Source organism: Colias croceus, chromosome 2, assembly GCF_905220415.1.
Source record: "Colias croceus chromosome 2, ilColCroc2.1".
Taxonomy (NCBI): domain Eukaryota; kingdom Metazoa; phylum Arthropoda; class Insecta; order Lepidoptera; family Pieridae; genus Colias; species Colias croceus.
In genome coordinates, this window is record NC_059538.1 from 3,751,898 (window position 1) to 3,771,616 (window position 19,719).

At 36.4% G+C, this 19,719-nt stretch overlaps 1 protein-coding gene across 1 annotated transcript in view; it reads right to left on the reverse strand.

The window, feature by feature from the left end:
* The window catches only part of LOC123700953 (probable E3 ubiquitin-protein ligase HERC2), a 42,026-nt gene extending 24,743 nt beyond the window's left edge, over nt 1–17,283 (reverse strand). The window contains exons 1-38 of the mRNA XM_045648341.1: nt 16,897–17,283; nt 16,633–16,807; nt 16,244–16,388; nt 15,804–15,968; nt 12,691–12,954; nt 12,389–12,544; nt 12,078–12,206; nt 11,886–12,006; nt 11,569–11,737; nt 10,997–11,207; nt 10,612–10,760; nt 10,168–10,327; nt 9,629–9,726; nt 9,395–9,550; nt 9,212–9,317; nt 9,026–9,131; nt 8,557–8,776; nt 7,518–7,662; nt 7,346–7,428; nt 7,196–7,272; nt 6,967–7,109; nt 6,495–6,691; nt 6,186–6,402; nt 5,787–6,024; nt 5,407–5,577; nt 4,904–5,128; nt 4,513–4,675; nt 4,269–4,387; nt 4,005–4,177; nt 3,294–3,841; nt 3,059–3,183; nt 2,609–2,976; nt 2,358–2,524; nt 2,130–2,269; nt 1,669–1,852; nt 1,038–1,274; nt 778–896; nt 277–478 (exon numbers count right to left, since the gene is read on the reverse strand). Of these exons, the coding sequence (XP_045504297.1) occupies nt 277–478; nt 778–896; nt 1,038–1,274; nt 1,669–1,852; nt 2,130–2,269; nt 2,358–2,524; nt 2,609–2,976; nt 3,059–3,183; nt 3,294–3,841; nt 4,005–4,177; nt 4,269–4,387; nt 4,513–4,675; nt 4,904–5,128; nt 5,407–5,577; nt 5,787–6,024; nt 6,186–6,402; nt 6,495–6,691; nt 6,967–7,109; nt 7,196–7,272; nt 7,346–7,428; nt 7,518–7,662; nt 8,557–8,776; nt 9,026–9,131; nt 9,212–9,317; nt 9,395–9,550; nt 9,629–9,726; nt 10,168–10,327; nt 10,612–10,760; nt 10,997–11,207; nt 11,569–11,737; nt 11,886–12,006; nt 12,078–12,206; nt 12,389–12,544; nt 12,691–12,954; nt 15,804–15,968; nt 16,244–16,388; nt 16,633–16,807; nt 16,897–17,133 (6,808 nt within the window). The 5' untranslated portion in view covers nt 17,134–17,283. The remainder of the gene's footprint in view (nt 1–276; nt 479–777; nt 897–1,037; nt 1,275–1,668; nt 1,853–2,129; nt 2,270–2,357; nt 2,525–2,608; nt 2,977–3,058; nt 3,184–3,293; nt 3,842–4,004; nt 4,178–4,268; nt 4,388–4,512; nt 4,676–4,903; nt 5,129–5,406; nt 5,578–5,786; nt 6,025–6,185; nt 6,403–6,494; nt 6,692–6,966; nt 7,110–7,195; nt 7,273–7,345; nt 7,429–7,517; nt 7,663–8,556; nt 8,777–9,025; nt 9,132–9,211; nt 9,318–9,394; nt 9,551–9,628; nt 9,727–10,167; nt 10,328–10,611; nt 10,761–10,996; nt 11,208–11,568; nt 11,738–11,885; nt 12,007–12,077; nt 12,207–12,388; nt 12,545–12,690; nt 12,955–15,803; nt 15,969–16,243; nt 16,389–16,632; nt 16,808–16,896) is intronic.
* Between the last annotated feature and the right edge of the window lie 2,436 nt (nt 17,284–19,719).

Below are 19,719 nucleotides of genomic sequence, written 5' to 3' on the forward strand. Positions count from 1 at the left end.
TTTACTTTTTATAGAGTTTGAAGGTGTCAAAATTTGATTAAAATCGGAACCTAGTATTTCAATTGAGCCGTAATATTTAATACATTCAATTGAGCCCTAATATTTAATAATTTTTTTTTAATACAGCAAATAATTATTTTGATAAGATTTTATTCGTAAAAAACTTTGCAATTAATAAATATATTTTTTTAAATCTTGCTGTTTAATCCATGTCTTGCTGTATAAATCACACGATTCCACATGCACGCCGAGCGGGCGGTGCACATCCACACTGACCCACTTCCTCCTCGTCCACGTGGTGCGGCAGCGGCGCGAGCGGGTGCGGGTGCGCGTGCGGGCGCAGCGCCGGGTCCGCGCCGTGCGTCTCCAGCCACAGCCGGCCCGCCAGCGCCGCGAGCTGCGCGCTCACCGTGCGCCGCCACTCCACCGCGCCCACGTGCTCGCCCAGTACACGGTGTAACAGCCACACTGATTGGATCTGCGAGAAAGTTCTTAAAGACGTTAAGAAATTAACGAAAAAGCAACAACTAAACTTACAATCACGTTCAAAAATTGTCCGATGCAAAACTCTGCCTACGCGCGCGCGAGTTGTCTTATGAGCGATACAATTGACTTTGAACATTATTGCCATGATATAAGGTGTTAATTTCGATTTTTTTTTTTGATAACTTGAATATGCTATTATAATATGAATTGATATGAATGCGTGAATATTGTAATTTTTATTGTACAAGGTTTAGGGAGATAACATTTGAGAAGTTAAAGAAAAAGTATTACCTGCAGATAAACCAAATCTTGCGTGATAGGTTTGTCGGTTGAGGAAATAATACTGTAGCAAAGTTCGAACCACGAATCTGTGCAAAGTGCTTTCCTCATCTCGAGTGTTTGAGCGCTTGCTACAAAAAAACACACAACATAGGTTAATTTCAAAGATTACTCAAAAAAGGGTTTTGTATTTCATTCGTACGCTATGTTTTTGTAAAAGTAGAGAATAAGACCATTACAAAAAAAAAAATATAAACCATCCTAAATCTCACCTCTCAACAAAGCAAGCGCCGTGTGCAACTGTCCACCGAACGCTGTAGGCGGCGGTGAGATGTGCACATGCGCTAGAGCCAGCAGTCTCCTCTGCAGTGCGGCGACGTTTCTACGCGCAGTTGTACTCGAGCTGCCGGTGCCCGCGCACGCACTGACGCCCGCGCACATAGCACGCACTGCGCTTATACATGCCGCGCGAACTTCGCTTACTGGCCACCAGTCTTGAGTGGTCTCCGCTGTGTCAAATTATTATATTGGATTATTTTTTCAAATTATTGTATTGCATTATTTTAGGAGTATAATAAGATTTAAGAATACCTCGCTATGATTGAATATTTCATTTTTGGTAAATATTTTCAATCTTACGTGTTCTGACTTAATTTTTATTCACATCTGAAGCATGAGCACAAAAGCAGTCATCGAGCTGCAGTCATCGAGAACATTTGTAAGGGAATTTCAAAAGCGCAGCCGCCGGGACCGTGCGTAAAAGGATATAATTTTTTATATTTAGTAATCACGTCATGCTCTCTATGTCGATACGAATACTTCGACGATAGTTCTCATGCTTGCGATTCAGAGCTTAATATCAATATTTTGATAAAGAACAAAAATATTTATAAACAAACTTACACGACCCCTGTATAGTCTCAACAACAGACGGCGGAGGGGAGGGTGACCGTGCGAGCTTGAGGTCGTACTTGCCCTCCTTGCCCATGCGGTACGAGTTCGTACCACCGGCATCCCACGCCACGCGCACCCACCCGTCCTCGCCTAGCTCGCCGATCACTCTGCCCTCGCCACCGGGTACACCGTCCTGGAAATAAACATATAATTGCACAGTTAATTAATTTTCCTACAGATTACATTTAATTTAGTTATGACAGGCTAAGTATTTTTTTTACCTTACAATTGAAACTTACAATTGACGTCAGTGTCTTTTCAAAATGAAATTTAACATGACTGCGATAATAACGATTAGTATTTTTTTTATCTCAGCTTTGGAAACTCTAAAATATTATTTAATTAAGAAAGAATAAATACCTTTGAATGTTTAAATAATCTATTGGTAGACGATAAGGAAAAAGGTTTACCTGATCTCCCCATTTCCAGTCTTTTCCGCGCACAACTCGAGTTCCAATCTTCATCAAAGAAGCTAATTCTGGTCCAGATAAAGACGCTCCTCTTGCTCTTGCGCCTAGTCTTTCGTCCTCATAAATAATTAAGCAATCAGCTGAAAGTACAATGATTAAAAATTGAAAAAAAAACAAATACATAGGCAATCGTTTTTAGAAAAATAATATTACAAAATTTCAGCTTACATTTAGATTTTAATCCATGACAAATAAGTGACGCGTGCTGTGATGTATCGCCGCCGATTTGTTTAAGCAAAGTCAAACAGGAACTGAGCGCTCCACCATTGATTAGCTGTTCTAATTCCGGGCCCTGACATCCTTCAATCAATAGGGACAATAATGTGATAAGAAACCTGAAATGGTAAAAATATTTAATAAAAATACGTTGATTTATTGATTTAAAGCAATAATGTTGTCCATTTGTATTGTCAACTTACCTAGCTCTAGAAGGTCTATTCAACAACGCATGAGCTCCATAATTCGCGCTCATCTTAAGAGGCAAGGGCTGACTTTGTTCCCCTTCAATTACCCTCGTCCTCAACTCTATCAGTATAAAGTCCATTAGTTTCGACTTCTCCAAAAGCACCATATACTTCAAGTATGGTATCACAGATTCAATGCCCTGCAATGGTCTAGTCAATGGAATGGTGGGTTTTAAAGGTGTATTTGGAACCGAGTCTGCCATACAAGCTCCCGCAATACCCGACATTGCCGCATATTTAATACTATCTGACATAGTTTGTGATGAGTGAATAATACTGTTTATAATGGAATAACCTTTTCTTCTTATCTCCGCTCTTTGTACCTAAAAAGAAGTAGACATTTTATTTTTTTCATTTAAACACCACATTTTATTAAATTTTTTGAAGACTAGTCCTTTATATTACCTGACAATACAAAGCTCGTCTGAGTATATCTATATCACAGGGTTCTTCAGTCATAACGAAATCAATAATAGATGTCGTTAAATGTTGTTGTTCTTGAGTTACTTCTTCTAGCAACCAATATAAATCTAGAAATGAATAGAACAATTATTCATAGACCAATGCATTTAGCTATTTAACATAATTTAAGTACATTAATTAACAATGCAGATTTAATAAACATTAATAAATTATTAACCTTTTTCTTCACAAGCCATTCGAGACACCCAGGCGTTTACGAACTTATTTCGTTCGGAACTATCATCGTCCTTTTCTTCATCAGCAATTATAAGTTCATTCTTGAGATCATCGGCTAATAACATTACATGCTTCTCACTTTCCATGGATTCTTTAAACACTGAATTATCAGTTATATCGTTAATAGAACTTATGGATATTTCGTTTGTAGGTGTTTTATCGTCATCTCTTTCTTGTAGTTCGTCTTTTTCTTTCATATCACTCCTACTTTCGTGGCGCATATCGTCGTAATTAGATGCATTTTTTAATTCCTTGTCAAAAGGCTTAATTTGTTTAATTTTTGGTTTAATTTTCGATTGATTTAGACCATCCCCATCTCCCCTTGCCTCAAAAACTGTAGGCTGCATTTCATCAATAGTTTTACTCGACTGACTAGCGATCGTTGATTTGATTAATAAAGCATCTCCTTGCAATAAACTTCCCGTTGCTTTAAGCATACTTTTACTGAGACTGTTTTGTCTGTTTCTTAATTCTTTTGTTGTTTCCATGCTGCAATAAATGTATATTTAAGTATTAATAACACACTATCCAGGGCTTAAAAAAATGAGCTAGAAGACTGACATTACTCTAGCATTAATAAGAGACTATCAAATCCATTTACTTGAACAATAAAACATTTTAAAATTTTCAAAAATTATTGTTAAATACTCACCACCTATTGAAGTTGGGCGACTTGGCCAATTTCATGACTTTTCTAAAGATGAGTTTGGAAGTAGGCGAGCGGCGGGATGGTGGCCGCTCTTGTAATGCTGATACAGCTGGCGATATGGCTGCACGGACTTCGTGTAGAAGGAAACGAGCTCTTTCTAGGGGTGCTGCGCAAACCTGTACAAGGTTTTTCGAAAATTTGGTCATATTTGATAAGATTATTAGATATTCCCAAACAGTAACTCATATAAATTGTAAAACCTTTTACCTCTTTATAACCCCGAGATAATTGCTGTCTTGTCCTCATCAACGTCCATTTACTTTGTTGTACTGCTTTAACTATTTCCGACATTGCTGGTGATAATTTCACTTCTCCTTTATCCATTTCTACAATTAACATTTATGACATTTAAATATCTATTCAAAAAGAGATAATAGTTTTTTACCTTTTTTAATATTAATAATTGTGAGTGAAGAAAAAATATTTTTAAAGAAAAGTACATCAAAAATACCTGCAGTAGCCGTCGCTAAGGCGTGTTCTTTCAACCCAGCGTGGTACAGAAGAGCGGCTAATAATGCCCTTCTCAATTCTTCCAAAGGATGTTCTGGCGGGAAGTGTGGAGCGCAACCTTCGCGTCTTTCACACGCCCACCAAAGATGTAAGGCGAGGGGGTCCTAAAATTTACATTCCCATTATAATAACACATCGATGGAATAAATAATGGACCAATGCAATGTTATGTACACATAAATATTTGAGAATTACAACCGTTGTAAAATTCCGTGTAAATAAATAAATAACCCCAATACAAAACACTGTATTATATAAACTACTCTAGCTTAAAGGTAAAAAATATTGTATGATACAATTTTACGTAAATACATACAAAAAAATGAACTTACATGTAACTTAGGCTCAGCGAGCGCATGTAACAACGCATCAGCGCTCGCTTGACCAACATTAGCTTTGGGCACTCTAGTCTTCTGCGTCACGAATGCGGGCGCGGTGCTTGCGTGCAACGCGTTGGAGAAGTGCGCCGTTTCGCTTGCGGGGCTGTTGCCACCTGTTGAAGAGCCGCTGCGGGCTTCCGCTTTTTCTTCTTCGAAGGGGTTTGCTGGTCGGGATGTCTGTGAAATTATAAAGATTATACTTTAGTATTATTTTTTATTAAGGAATTATAATACAAAAGTTTTATCCACATTAAAAAAAATTGTATGAGTTTTATATAGGCAAAACGGGTAGATAAAACTAGGTCAATGTAGCGCATCGTATAATATTATGTCGCGATCCACTTCGTCATTTACATACACAAACTTTGTTTTGGTTCTTCAGTTTCTATTAAAATACTTTATTAAGTATTTTTTTTATATAGAAGGGCGTGTCGTTTGCTAAAGACAAATAATACCTGAAGTCCCCCTCTCAAGAACACAGAGTTGACATGTGAGCTAGTGTCCCGTTCCGCTTGTTGCACCGGCAATGAACGGGCCAATCGCAAACCGCTCTGCGACATTCCGAGCGTCAGGTGAAACGCGCACGATGATAGCACGTGGTGCGTGCGCAGGGTTGACTTATTCTCCTGTAAAAAAAAAAACATTTTAACATTCAAATTTCGAAAAAAGAACTAACGCTAGCGATAAGTTGAAGCGAAAATAAGAACCGTGCATCTCAAGTATTATTTAAAATTTATTTTTCTAACGATATATTTATTTCTCCCATTAAGAACACAATAAGTGACACAACTATGGTCATACACACAGGATGCAATTCTATAAATATTCCACTCACTTGACACTTATGGCTGTGCACTTGCGATGTAAACATGCCGACACACTTCTCAGTAACACGCGACAGAAACGCAGCGTGCGGTTCCGTACTGAACGCAGCTGTTGCGTCACTGCCACGCATCTTACGTACTAGTTCCACTGTACTTGCGTTGGCGCACTCAAAGTTCTCTACGTCGTATACGTATCCGGCTATGATGATCCATGAGCCACCTTCTTTATTGTGGTTGTGCAAGTCACATCTGAAAATAATTCACACTATTAATATAGTTCAGTTCTTAAGCTACTTACTTACTTAATATTTTTAATTAAAAGGCTAAATGCCTATAGGTAATAAATACTCCATAGTCACTTTATACATAAAAAAGAGGTATAAAAAATTAACTGTATTGTTCTAACTTACTTTCTAACAACAAACATGTTGGTTTGGTTTCGTCTAGATACCAACGCAGGCCAGCCCAACAGATCAGCGTCTAATTTAGCAGCAGAAGGTAAAGATTTGGCAGCTTCATCGCACGCGCGGATAATTTTTAAAAATGCCACTAAACAGTCTGTGAGAGCAAAGGCGGAGCGAGCTGCGCATGAACACACCCATACCGCCAATTCACTTACTACTCTTCCTGTGAAGAAAAGTTAAATTGGAATAGCTTCTGTTGATTATAATATGTTACATAGAAGTGAGTTTATTACTCACCCCTAATATTCTACTCACCAACAATATCAGCACTAATGAGATCACACAGGCTCGTCAGCTGCGTGCTGTCCGCTGTATGTACAGCACGTACAAAGCACGTTAGAGTCGACTGTACGTGCTCAGCTAGTAAAGTCGCGTACTGAGTGAGCAAGTTGCGTACACCACCACGCGTACTTCGTCCGCCGCGGGACCACATCGCTTCGCAGAATAGTAACCTAAGGGTAAATGGCAAAGATAGGTATTTTTGTACGTAAGGTAATATTGTGACAAGTAGGAATACGCAACTTTCTAATGAACAATTAGGTAGCATATTATTTACTAAAGCAACTTTAAACAAATATTTACAGTTATGCCACAAAACAATGTTTTCAAAGAAATAGGACATGTGCCTAATGCACATAATATCTAAATTAAAAGAAACTATGTTCTAGTAAAAATATGCAATGTTTTTAAATCAAAATTGTATTATATATGTATAATAGGAAATCACCTTTGAAAACGTATCAACAAATCACAGCTAGGACTGACAGTGTCGTGTCCTTTTAAATCATCAGTCTTACTTATATCACCGTCCATTATCGACTTTATATGCATTTGTGTTTGACAAGTTGTGTTCTTTATTAAATGCTTGACCTGTAAAATAGATAAAAATAAATTAAACATCAAAAAAAATTGGATCAAAGAGCATATAAGACTGTTTCAAAATAAGTTTTACATACCAAATGCATCAAGGGAACGGACGAACCGTTATCTGCAGATGCCGCATTACTTATTTGATATTCTTCAACGCATTCCACTGAGAATATTAAATATTGTAATTAGACGTTACAATTTAAAGTGAAACATTTCATTTATAACTATGAAATTACCTTGAACAGCATCAGATTCATCTGACATTGTAGTGGTAGGCCGACTTCGTTGTCCCGTTACAATATCGACTTGATCGAATTCGCTAAAAACATAAAAATATATCGTTTCATAAAAGCCTGAATGATTCGGGTAAAAGCTAAAAGTGATTAGCTATAAAAAACGATTACTTACTCATCTAGTTGTAAATGGTTGTATGAATCAGACGAATTAACTTGCAGCGCGTTAGACAAGGCATCTTTTAAACCTCCACCTCCAAGCAACGACCACACAAGTAATTCTGTCATGAACCTCGCGCCCGCACTGGCAGGTACTGATCCTTGAACAAAAAATATTTTAAAATTAGTTGAACATATTGTACCAATTATAGTACTCGTATTATTTTGTATTTAATAGTACATTCATAATGACATATGAAAAAGCACCCTATTTACGTAAACACACATTTGCGTTTTCCATACCTTGCAGCAGTAGCGACATAAAGAAGTGCGAATGAACGGGCGCGGCGCGCCCCTATTCACCGAGTCATAAAGTCACTTTTCCCATACTTTGTAACAACGCGACGTTCCAAAAAGCACCATCTACTAATACACATAAGGTTGCTTTTACCTTGTGGCAGTAGAGATATCGGGAGGTGCACGCGCACATGCGGCGTCGGCAATAACACGGGCCAGGCAACAGCCAGTGCACGTCTCGCATCTACCACCGCACACGACCGCACGCCCCTATTTTCTTAGGAATAAGGTTGCTTTTCCCGTACCTTGTGGTAACAGCGATATTAGGTGATGCGCGCGCACATGTGGCGTCGGCAGTAACACGGGCCAAGCAGCAGCCAGTGCACGTCTCGCATCTACCACCGCACACGACCGCACGCCCCTATTTTCTTAGACATAAGGTCGCTTTTCCCCTACCTTATGGTAACAGCGATATCAGGTGATGCGCGCGCACATGTGGCGTCGGCAGTAACACGGGCCAAGCAGCAGCCAGTGCACGTCTCGCATCTACCACCGCACACGACCACACGCCCCTATTTTCTTAGACATAAGGTCGCTTTTCCCCTACCTTGTGGTAACAGCGATATCAGGTGATGCGCGCGCACATGTGGCGTCGGCAGTAACACGGGCCAAGCAGCAGCCAGTGCACGTCTCGCATCTACCACCGCACACGACCACACGCCCCTATTTTCTTAGACATAAGGTCGCTTTTCCCCTACCTTGTGGTAACAGCGATATCAGGTGATGCGCGCGCACATGTGGCGTCGGCAGTAACACGGGCCAGGCAGCAGCCAGTGCACGTCTCGCAGCCGCCGCAGCACCAGCACCAGCTCGTCCTTCAGCAAGTGCAACAAGCGCACCGTGCACGCCCGCGCACCAAGAGCGGCTTTCTGCCTCAGTGTCTTCGAGATCACCGTGCGCGCATTGGAACGCGTGTACCTAAGTAGATAAATATTACACATTTTTAGATTTTTAGATTTTTATTCAAAACGCGATTGAATAGAAATTGAGGCAAGTAAAATCATTTATTATTTCGAAAGATTTCAAATATACTGATCAATTATAGATATTTTTTTTCATAACATAACTTCCTATTAATCGAACCACAAAAAGTTTGTGTATGGCAGCTATTTTACTTCGTTTTTTAATCAGTTCTATTATTTTCGTAAGTTTCTTTTAGATACGTACTTGTAGTCTAAGCAGGTTGAGACAGGAAATGGCGAGGCATTCGTTTTCTTTCATATTAGCTGCACTACTTTGTTCAACAGCAATTCTCAATAACCTCTCTAAAAATCTAAAAAAAAAATACGATGCAACATTAAAATTACATTATATACTTGCTTCAATACAATAAGGTTCATTTAAGAAACTTACTTGAATGTGTTTTCAGATAGATCAATAACAAAAGGCATTGACGATGGAAGGTCCCTTGGATTCTCCTCACTCCAAGCTAAAATTTGATTAGTACCACTCGAAACACCTGAAAATTTTAATCCAATTAATAATATATATTTGTATGTTAATTTAATTTCATTGACTTATATGTTTATCTATTACCGTTGGCCTTAAAAGATGGGTTGAAAACTTGTATTGGCTGAGGAGTCGGGTTAGAAATCTGAGCGCGTTCGTGTGTACCCCATGCGTACAAAAGTCCATCTGATGTTATAGCGATTGCGTGCATCGCGCCCAAAGCTAGGTCTATTATCTTTATACCTATAACAAATAATAAAGATATATAAGTGTGTTAGAAAATCGTTAATTATTTCAATTTTTACTCGTTATGAAATATACCTTGTAGGGCCTCCACTAGTTTTGGTATTTTAAAAGTTTCAAAGTTTCCATGGCCCAATCGATATCCATCACCTTTGCCCCATGTGTATACTTGACCACTGAAAATTGAAAAGGATATTTTATATTTCGTCTTATACGAATCTAGCAAAATTAATAAAAAAAAATAACGAGATCAATTACGCTATATGACAACGAAATCCTTACTGTCTTTCAGTTTCGGTTCGCTACGCATTGTAATCATATTGTTCGAAGCACAAAACGCAACCATGTCATGCAACGATTCATTAAATAAACAATACATGAATACTTTTCAAGACATTATAAGCGCCAAAAATCCACCATATTTTTTTATAATTCTGAATTTTTTCTGCTCCTCATAGCAAGCACCTCTAAATCTATGAAACGAGAGCGTGTTAAAAGATATTTACATACAATTTACATAGGTATACCAAAGTACCCACATTTACATACGCCACAGCCTACATACCCACCAGTAAGCATATTTAATTCTAGCTAAATAATCGACATAGACCACATACCCATCAGTGAGTGCAGCGTGCCAATTATCGCCCGTGTACACACGCGTGACTCGGAACATCGCAAGTGCGGACAACGCACGCGGGGTCCCGCCCTCGCTGTCTCCAAACACTTGTACCGCACCCTCCCACGTGCAACAGAGCGTTTGGCCTTCCCCCCACGCTGTGTGCAATGTTTTGTGTTATTATGTGTAATCTTGTACAAAGTTGCGGGAATGGGTATTCGAAGTATAGTTTACTAAAAGATGGTAACTGAAGTATTGTGCTATTTGTTAATAATTAAAGAGTCGGTATTCAATTATTGTATAAAATACAATTCATTTATTGTAATAGTTATTTGTTAATTAACTTAACTGACATAAAAAAAGGTATACAAATTTTTCTATTAAAAGAGTTTTGATAATTCAAATACAATGTGTATAGAGTAATGAGCATAAGATAACAAACCTAAAGCGACATCAATGATTCTCTCAATATTGTGAGCGTTGAAAGCGACCGGTTGTGGTGTGAGACAATTTTCGATAGTGCCATGTCCCAAGCGGCCCTGGGCGCTTCGCCCCCAAGTGTACAGAGCACCGCGAGAAGTGATCACTGCACTGTATAAAAATGTTATTTGTGATGAGAATTTTTTTATTAAACAATAATGTTTGGTCTTGTGAATTAAAAAACAACTCTTTACAGAAAATTCCAATGAAGGCCAGTATATTAACAAAAATATTTACAATATTATGTACAAGAGAAGTTTTAGAGTCCTTTATATATAATAAAAAATCTTTCTTTACAGTGCTCAATTTACAAACACCACTAAACATCACGCAAAATTTTCACCAACCTGCAAGCCGGTCCTGCAGTGATCCGCACTACCTCATGATGTGCCAAGTGGTGCACAGTCTGTGGAGCGTCTCTATTGGCCGTATCTCCATGCCCTAAGCGGCCATCTTCCCCCGAACCCCACGTCCATACCCCACCACATGTAGATCGACATAAATAGTGTCGGCCCGTGGGGTGGCACGCTACCTGCGCTATGGTGTAGCCTTCGAGACCTGAAATTGATGGATATTGAATTTTATTTCGAGAAATACTTAGTAGTACCGATTTTTTTTTAAATATTTTTAGTGCATAATATCAGAGAACATTATGAAAACACACCTTAATTCAAATACATATTTATGTGATGGTTATTTGTTAATTAGTTATATATGAGTATATGAGCAATTCTTTCTTTTCTCTATTGAACTTCAACAATAATTATTAACTTCAAGAAAAATTCGATTAAACATTACACAAAATTATTTGGATGCATTTTTTTTTTTTCATATTTTTCAGATACCTGCAATTATTTACTAAAATTTCAAATATTACAAAATTACCAATTTTCATAGTATCTAACAAATCATATTTTACCTGGCACTAAATGAGGTGTTAGTGTATCATAGGGTAGAGTGTATATGACACCATCTTGAGTAAGGAGTAAAGCCAATTTCTCCGCACACGCTATTTGTTGGACTCTTAAACTTCCGAGTTGAATGGGACCAACACCAACTGACACTACTTCTTGAGCTGACTCAGTACACTGCAAGTATGTTATAAAATGTCAGATTAAGTGTCATATTTGCACCATACAAAATAAGGGAATAAATACTACTCATGTCTTCTTTATTAAGTCCCACCAACAAGAATCACCAAAAATAAGTTTGTTATATTTTATGTTATTGACTCACTGTAACAAATCCTTTCAAAGGTGGTAACAGTGGAGCACCAAGTCTATCCAAATGGCATAACAAAGCAATGCCTGCTTTTTTCACACTCATGAGACCATCACCACTTGGTATTTCTAATTCTCTGAAAAATAACAAGATATTTAATAAAAATTTAAATTATATATCTAAATGTAGTAAGTTTAATTAGCTTACTTCAGAAATGTTGCTGTCATGTTGTCTTCAGGCATAGGTTCAGAATTGATGATGGGATTTGGAGGCAATACTTTCGCCATCCTCTTTAGAAATGGTCCTAATGGTGCTGTGCATTCTTCTAATACTATCCTGTAATGTAGAGAATAAAATATATCCAATTCATTCATAAGTCAGATCAAAGTTTTTTTTTATTTTTTATTAAGAGTTATGAAAATGGAATTTCTTACACATTATTCTGGAAGTTTAAGGTGTCAGGATTACAAAACACATTATGTGCAATATATTTTTTTTATACCCTGCAATTCTGTTACCTGTTATCAGACTGTCGTTTCTGTTTAGGTGGTAGTGTAACCAAGACATCAGCTGCTTTCAGTAATGCAGGTAGCTCTGCTCTTCTAGCACATAGTTCAACCCACACACATAATGAAGTACGCCAATCGCCTTGTGGGACATTACAACCAACTTCCCTGGAAAAAAAAAATTTTTCAATAAATTGGATGAATATAAAGTGATGTAGAAAAACTACGAATTATATTCCAAAACATATAAAATAATTACTGAAACAAAACTATTTGTTCTTGTTTCAGTAATAAATGCAAAAATAAAAAATTACCCTGCAACAACTTGATGCAAGAATTTCGCTGCACTATCGACAACTTCCGCCCATATTTTCTGCGAGCGTGGTGTTTGTTGTGCCGTAATGCTTGTTTGTCCATTTCCAGCATACAGTGCTGCATCAGGCAACGCTCGCACGGCCTCCAACGCGTCGCGTAATAGCAAGGAACACACATCCGCGTCTTCACCGCACCGCCAGGCGCGTCTTACGAGAGATAGAGCCAGTCGCAAGGCAGCTCTGGCTCCTACGCGAGCAAGTGCACTGCAATAATAACAAATAGCACAAAGATAAGATTATTTCAGACCTTTATGTGGTAAACATCAAACAACTTTGATTGTAAATAAATATTCAATTCTATCCATGCAATTGTATTCTCTTTCACTTAGAGAACTCTCTCTGCACTGATTAATATACTTTATGTCAAAGAAAAGGATCAGATATGTGTCTTACTAGATGTAATTTTAGTATTTCATTTGCCTCCACCACCAGATAAAGTCAAGAGTTTCAGTGTCCTGGCAGATGAAAACATGATCGATTTGTGATTAGATATTTAGAATAAAGGTTATTTTTTGTAGTGTGTTATAATTATATACAATGAATGTAGGTTTGCTATAATCAGGGCTCGGAACCGGTTTGAAAAGAGCGGTTAATTTAGATTATATACCGGTAAATATATCGTTCCTTCATTTACCGGTTAAACAAGTGAACTGTTTATAAGTAACCCAAATGATTAAGGTTACCGGTTACTTCTGCACAAACGGTTTTGACACCCAAATTAACCGGTTAATTCCTTTATTATTTTTGCCTCATTTTTTAACGCTTGCCACAAGATATAGTGAATCTAATATCTATACATATAATAAATCTGTAGAAGGGTCAATTCTGTACATTGAAAATACCTATTGAAAAAATAAATACCAGGGGGTGTTTCTGGATCGATACCAAACCCAAATATGTGATTAAAAAAATTTTTGTCTGTCTGTATGTTCAGGCATCACGTGAAAACTAATGGTTCGATTTCGATGAAACTTGCTTGGTATAATTATACCTTATTATCCTGGGCATAAAATAGGATACTTTTTATCCCGGAAAAATACGTAGAAAAAAATAAATCTTAATTTTTCCGCGCGGATGGAGTCGCGGGCGGAAGCTAGTATCTAATATATCTAATATATTCTATTCTAAAATATAGTTTGTAAGTATAGATGTATGGATGTTTAGCACACATATAGAGGGTAACTTGGATTAACACATAGGATAGTTTTTATCCCGGAAATCCCACGGGAACGGGAACTATGCGGGTTTTCCTTTGCAAACGCGAGCGAAGCCGCGGGCGGAATTCTAGTTATCAAATTCAAATCTATATGTCGTGGTCATATCGTAGATTTGATCATTTCATGATATGAGTGGCCATTTCACGAAATGGTCGCATATCATGAAATGGCCAATTTAGTTTGGCCACATCATGATGTGGTTTGGGCAGATCAATGATAAGAAATCGTTTCACGATATGGCCAATTAACGCACGGTTTTTTCATGAAATGATCAAAATTATTTGATCATATCGTAAAATAGTTACATTAATCGTTGGTAGAGGCGCTGCAAGCTCTGTGTTTATGTGATAAGATGGCGGCCGCTGGCGAAAATTAAATTATTCGCAGTTAAAAACTTCATAATTCGTTTAATAACAATATTATGAAGAAAGTCATAGCAAAGAATTTACGAAGAAGAGGTACGAGTACTATGGAAAATGTGGATATCTTATATGTATTTAAGAAAAAATGCGACTTAAATAAAATAATTTAAGAAACTACTACTATATTATTATAATTGTTTGTATTTTAAAAAGCGATCCGCTTCTGGCACTCGCCGGCCGCTGCCGCGGCACGCTCGCTTTACTCGCTCGGCTCGTGCGTTGTTTATCAAAGTCTAACCTAACCTAACCTAACTATTTTCTATTGCAAAAACGATTCGCTTCTGGCATTCGCCCGCGCCGGCCGCTGCCGCGGCACTAACTTAAATGACATTAAACAAGTTTTTAGAATATAGTTATTCTGAAAATTTTTAATATTTTATGGACTCTTTATATTTTATACGATCTGGCCAAATGTGGATGACCAAATCGTGAAACGTTGACGATTTAACGATCTGATCAAACTATGTTGGCCATTTCACGATATGCGACCATTTCGTGAAATGGCCACTCATATCATGAAATGATCAAATCTACGATATGACCACGACATATACATATAATAAATCTGTAGAAGGGTCAATTCTGTACATTGAAAATATTGAAAAAATAACTAGCAGGGGGTGTTACTGGATCGATACCAAACCCAAATATGTGATTAAAAAAATTTTTGTCTGTCTGTCTGTATGTGAAGACATCACGTGAAAACTACCGGTTCGATTTCGATGAAACTTGGTATAATTATACCTTATTATCCTGGGCGTAAAATAGGATACTTTTTATCCTGGAAAAATACGTAGAAAAAAAATTAATCTCAATTTTTCAGTTATCCATAGACGTTGTTCTGTAGTAGGTACCGCGAACACACGTTGCGTATTATTATAGACCTAGCCGTATTTGGGTCCAATAGATATTTATAAGATGTCATTGTCCGAGTTACTCAAAATGGAGAAATAAACCATCCACGCAAAGACCGACATCCGCGCGGACGGAGTCGCGGGCGGAAGCTAGTTTCAAATATAAACTAAAATTGCGAACTTGAGTGCGATTAAGAATTTTGTAACTAAATGACTTCGCAACGTCCAGGCCCGTCGAGCGAGGGTAGCGGGGGCCGAGGATCCTTATGTAACTTGGTTTTAACCGGTTAATTTTCACCACCAAAACCAATATTAATGAAAAACCGGTATTTCGCATAAACCGGTAAAAACCGGTAAAGTGCAACCTTTAACCTAAATCAATTTCGGTTTGGGGTCAATGACCGAAACCGGTTAAGAATTTAAACCGGTTTCCGAGCCCTGGCTATAATCACTCCTGAATTCTTTCTTGCAGGTGTCCAATATATATCAGAGATGATTGTAATTTTGTTTTTGTATATTTGTAAACAAAGGAAAGTCATAGGCACCTTGTTTTTACATACCTTTCTGAATCATCAGTTTGTTCCTCACTATCTTCTTGCGCCTCTGAACAAATTTCAACAGGTTTCTTCAAAGTAGCCACAACATTGCTTAGAGCTCTGTTGCTTACACCATGAGGTGCTTTATCCAATTTAACTTTCTTTGGTTCTTTTTGATGATTTTGCTCCCTAAGAAGGTTTTGGATTATATCATTCAATTCATATATAAACATGTAATTTTCAGGAAACTACTATGGAATAATGAAGTAAAATGTTATGACCTTTTTCTATTTTTTTCTTATTGCTTTGCATTAATATCAATTATAATAATAAATTATAAGCAGTTGTAAAACAACCCATGTGAGACAGTTATTCATGTATGACCTCTTAGGATCCTATTACTAAATTTATTAACTATATATTCTCAAATTGAAAAATAATAATATATAACTATTCTTCTTCACCTTATTACAGCAACAAGATGTCTATGACAGATGACAATTAGGCGCCTTATTTGTGAGATATATGGGCAGGTCACAGCTGTGTGTATGGCTCTCACACGCTGCTCCCAAATTAAGGATTCCATCACACTTTGAAGACATTCTGGGCCTATTTGTAAAACAGATAATTTCCTATAATAGCTTAACATTATATCTGATAAATAGTGAACTATTTGAAAATCTTATCAATTTATCTATTATACATTTTGGATAGTCAAGAGAAGTACTTTGTTTTTATCATATTATTGCATATCATGCAATATAAAAATACTTCATGAAAACAAAGTTTATACAGTAGATATTCATATTTCAAAATATGTTTACAGAAAGCTACTAAATTCAAGACCAGTCACCTGGGTCTAATTTCCATTTAATTTCATCAATAACTTGACTAGTATTGGGTGGTGCAACAAGTTTAGACTGAATTGAAGCACGAAGTTCTTCCTCAGCCGATAGAGCAGTGCAAGGAGGACATGCACATCCCGAATGAGGACCACACAGTCCGTCACAACATGTGCATGAAAGAATCTAAGTACAAAGTATTTACAATTAGATCGAATGAAAAATGAATGTGAGAAAAAAAAGATAAGGAAATTGTTCTAACTTCATTAACTTACCCTAAGACCACAATAATACTTCCCACTATCACCAAGCTTAGCAGTTATACCAGCACCATTAACTAGACCATTTCCGGCGTCGAAATAGATCTCTCTGTCCTGAATTAAACTATTAAATAATGTACAGAGAGCGTCCGGACAATGTAAAGCTTCTTGTAAGTCAGGATTCAACCATTTAGGGTCTAAATGTTGTTGTGGCCGAAAAATAAAATCATCTTGCTCCTCTGATATAGACATTTTGTCTAATAAGATGAAATTCTATAAATTCGAGCAAGAGTACATTAATAAACAACCTTATACAGATGTCTACTAAAGTAAATTCGCTTTAGAATGTCTAAGTATTTCATTGTGAAACATAAAATCAGAATTATAAATTGCAAAATAGTAGTATTTCCAATCAATCGAATTCGAATATGGCCAACATAGGAAAAAAAGTTCTGTCAAAATATGTCAATACAATTTTTTTTTAATTTCATCGACCACTTTACAGCCTAACGACGTGTCGTTTGATATTTGTCAAAGACTGTGGGTTAAAAAAGTGTAACCTACTCTGTTTAATATGGGAAGTCAAATTTTTGATTCACATTTTATTTAATAGTCACTATATATAAACCAATGACTAATTGATATAAACATCCATAATTTTTACAGCAGCATTAACCAGTGCAAACTTAGCACCCCATCCATAGAATTTTGGGTCAAAAATGACCTTAATCGATAGGTCTCCGTTAGGTCCTATAAGGTCCCACAATTTTTTCGTTAGGTCCCCTTTAGTTTTTTTTTTAATAATTTTTTTTTTAATTTTAGTTATAAAAAAGTTACACTTTAGCACCCCATCCATAGCAAAATTGGCAAATTTACTTTTATTTTCAACAATTTCATCATTGAAATTGTTGAATTATTTATTTTATTAAAATTATAAAATAATAAAAACCTGCGCATGCGCCTTAGATCATTAAGGCATGCGCACATCATACATAAACAACGCGAAATTTAAAATCGTATCGTTTCATTTATTAAATAAATCTATTGTTCTGAGAGTGCTTATTTATTAAAAACCTACTTTTCAACCTAGACTTAAAATAACTATCAGTGTATTAGTGTCAATCTATGGTGTATATATATTTTTTGTAGCGGCCACAGGGCCACACTACTGGAATGTCATCGCGGTGTTTCTGCGTAGGGTCAATCATCATAATTAAGGTAACTTAGGTTATAGTTGGAAATAAAGTTTTGATACTTTAATTTATTATTACGAGCTTTGTTTTTTTGAGAGATTAACAACCTCTTCATCTATAACATATTATATATATGTAATCTGGTACAGTTATCTGATAAAGATAAAAAAAAAGAACAGCTAGTGAAAGTAAGAAAAAACATAATAAAATACAATTAAATTTTGTTTAATCAATATAAGTAATCATATTAAATCTAAAAGCCGCGTTCAGCCGCGAATAAAGAATAAGAATCACTATCATTATCTCTGACATCATTAACTCTTCCATGTCTGCAGTTATTCCATCTTGTTTTTTTTTTTTGTACTGCTCTTCAACATGAATAACATGGTTCGGTCAAAGAATAAATCTCGTCGAGATACTGATTTTGTGTCTTTAAACATTTTGAACGGACCAGATCGTTCAATTTTATATTGTTGCTTGAATAGTTTTTAACTTGATTACTGGTATCATCCATGCAAAATAATAATATTAAACAAATCATACCTACTTATAATAATGTGCAATGCAATCAAGATGAAAAGCATCAAAATATCAAGTCACACTTGACAATGCATTGAGATATTTCTCGTAAACACTCTTGTTTTTCCTTGAAAACTACATCTCTTTGAAATTGTTTCATTTTAAATTTATTAATCATAGTTTAAAGTTTTCGTCATGTTTTCAACTCAGTTTTCAAAAATATATTTTTTTTTATTTTTTTTTTAGAAATCACTAAAATCCTAAGCTAAAATCGCAGAAAAAAAAAATCACTTTGACAAGCTTTGACACATCAACAACTCAGGTTTTAATGACAGTTAACTGTCAAGTGTTGCCAAATAAATTTTCGAAATAAAAAGCCAGTTTCATCTTTCGGACGTGACTAGTATAGATTTATTTATTGATTTAAATTTAATAAATGAAACGATACCAATTTAAATTTCGCATTGTTTATGTATGATGTGCGCATGCCTTAATGCTCTAAGGCGCATGCGCAGGTTTTTATTATTTTATAATTTTAATAAAATAAATAATTCAACAATTTCAATGATGGGCCTATACGGACCTAACGGTAAAGAATACGATTTTGATAAAATTTGCCAATTTTGCTATGGATGGGGTGCTAAAGTGTAACTTTTTTATACCTAAAATTAAAAAAAAATTATTAAAAAAAAAACTAAAGGGGACCTAACGAAAAAATTGTGGGACCTTATAGGACCTAACGGAGACCTATCGATTAAGGTCATTTTTGACCCAAAATTCTATGGATGGGGTGCTAAAGTTGCATTTTTTTATACCTAAAATTTAAAAAATTATTAAAAAAAAAACTAAAGGGGACCTAACGAAAAAATTGTGGGACCTTAAAGGACCTAACGAGGACCTAACGATCAAGGTCATTTTCGACCCAAAATTCCATAGATGGGGTGCTAAGTTTGCACTGGTGCAGCATTATTTAATGTCATTTGACCATTTGACATAGTATCTTAAGTTAAGTTGACAGTTTGGCTTAAAGGTCTTGTAGCCAGCTGCCATTAAATCTACAAAAAAAAATAGTTGACAGTTGTGAGTTGTCATTTGTCAAACCAAAATTTGTACCTAAATAATTTGT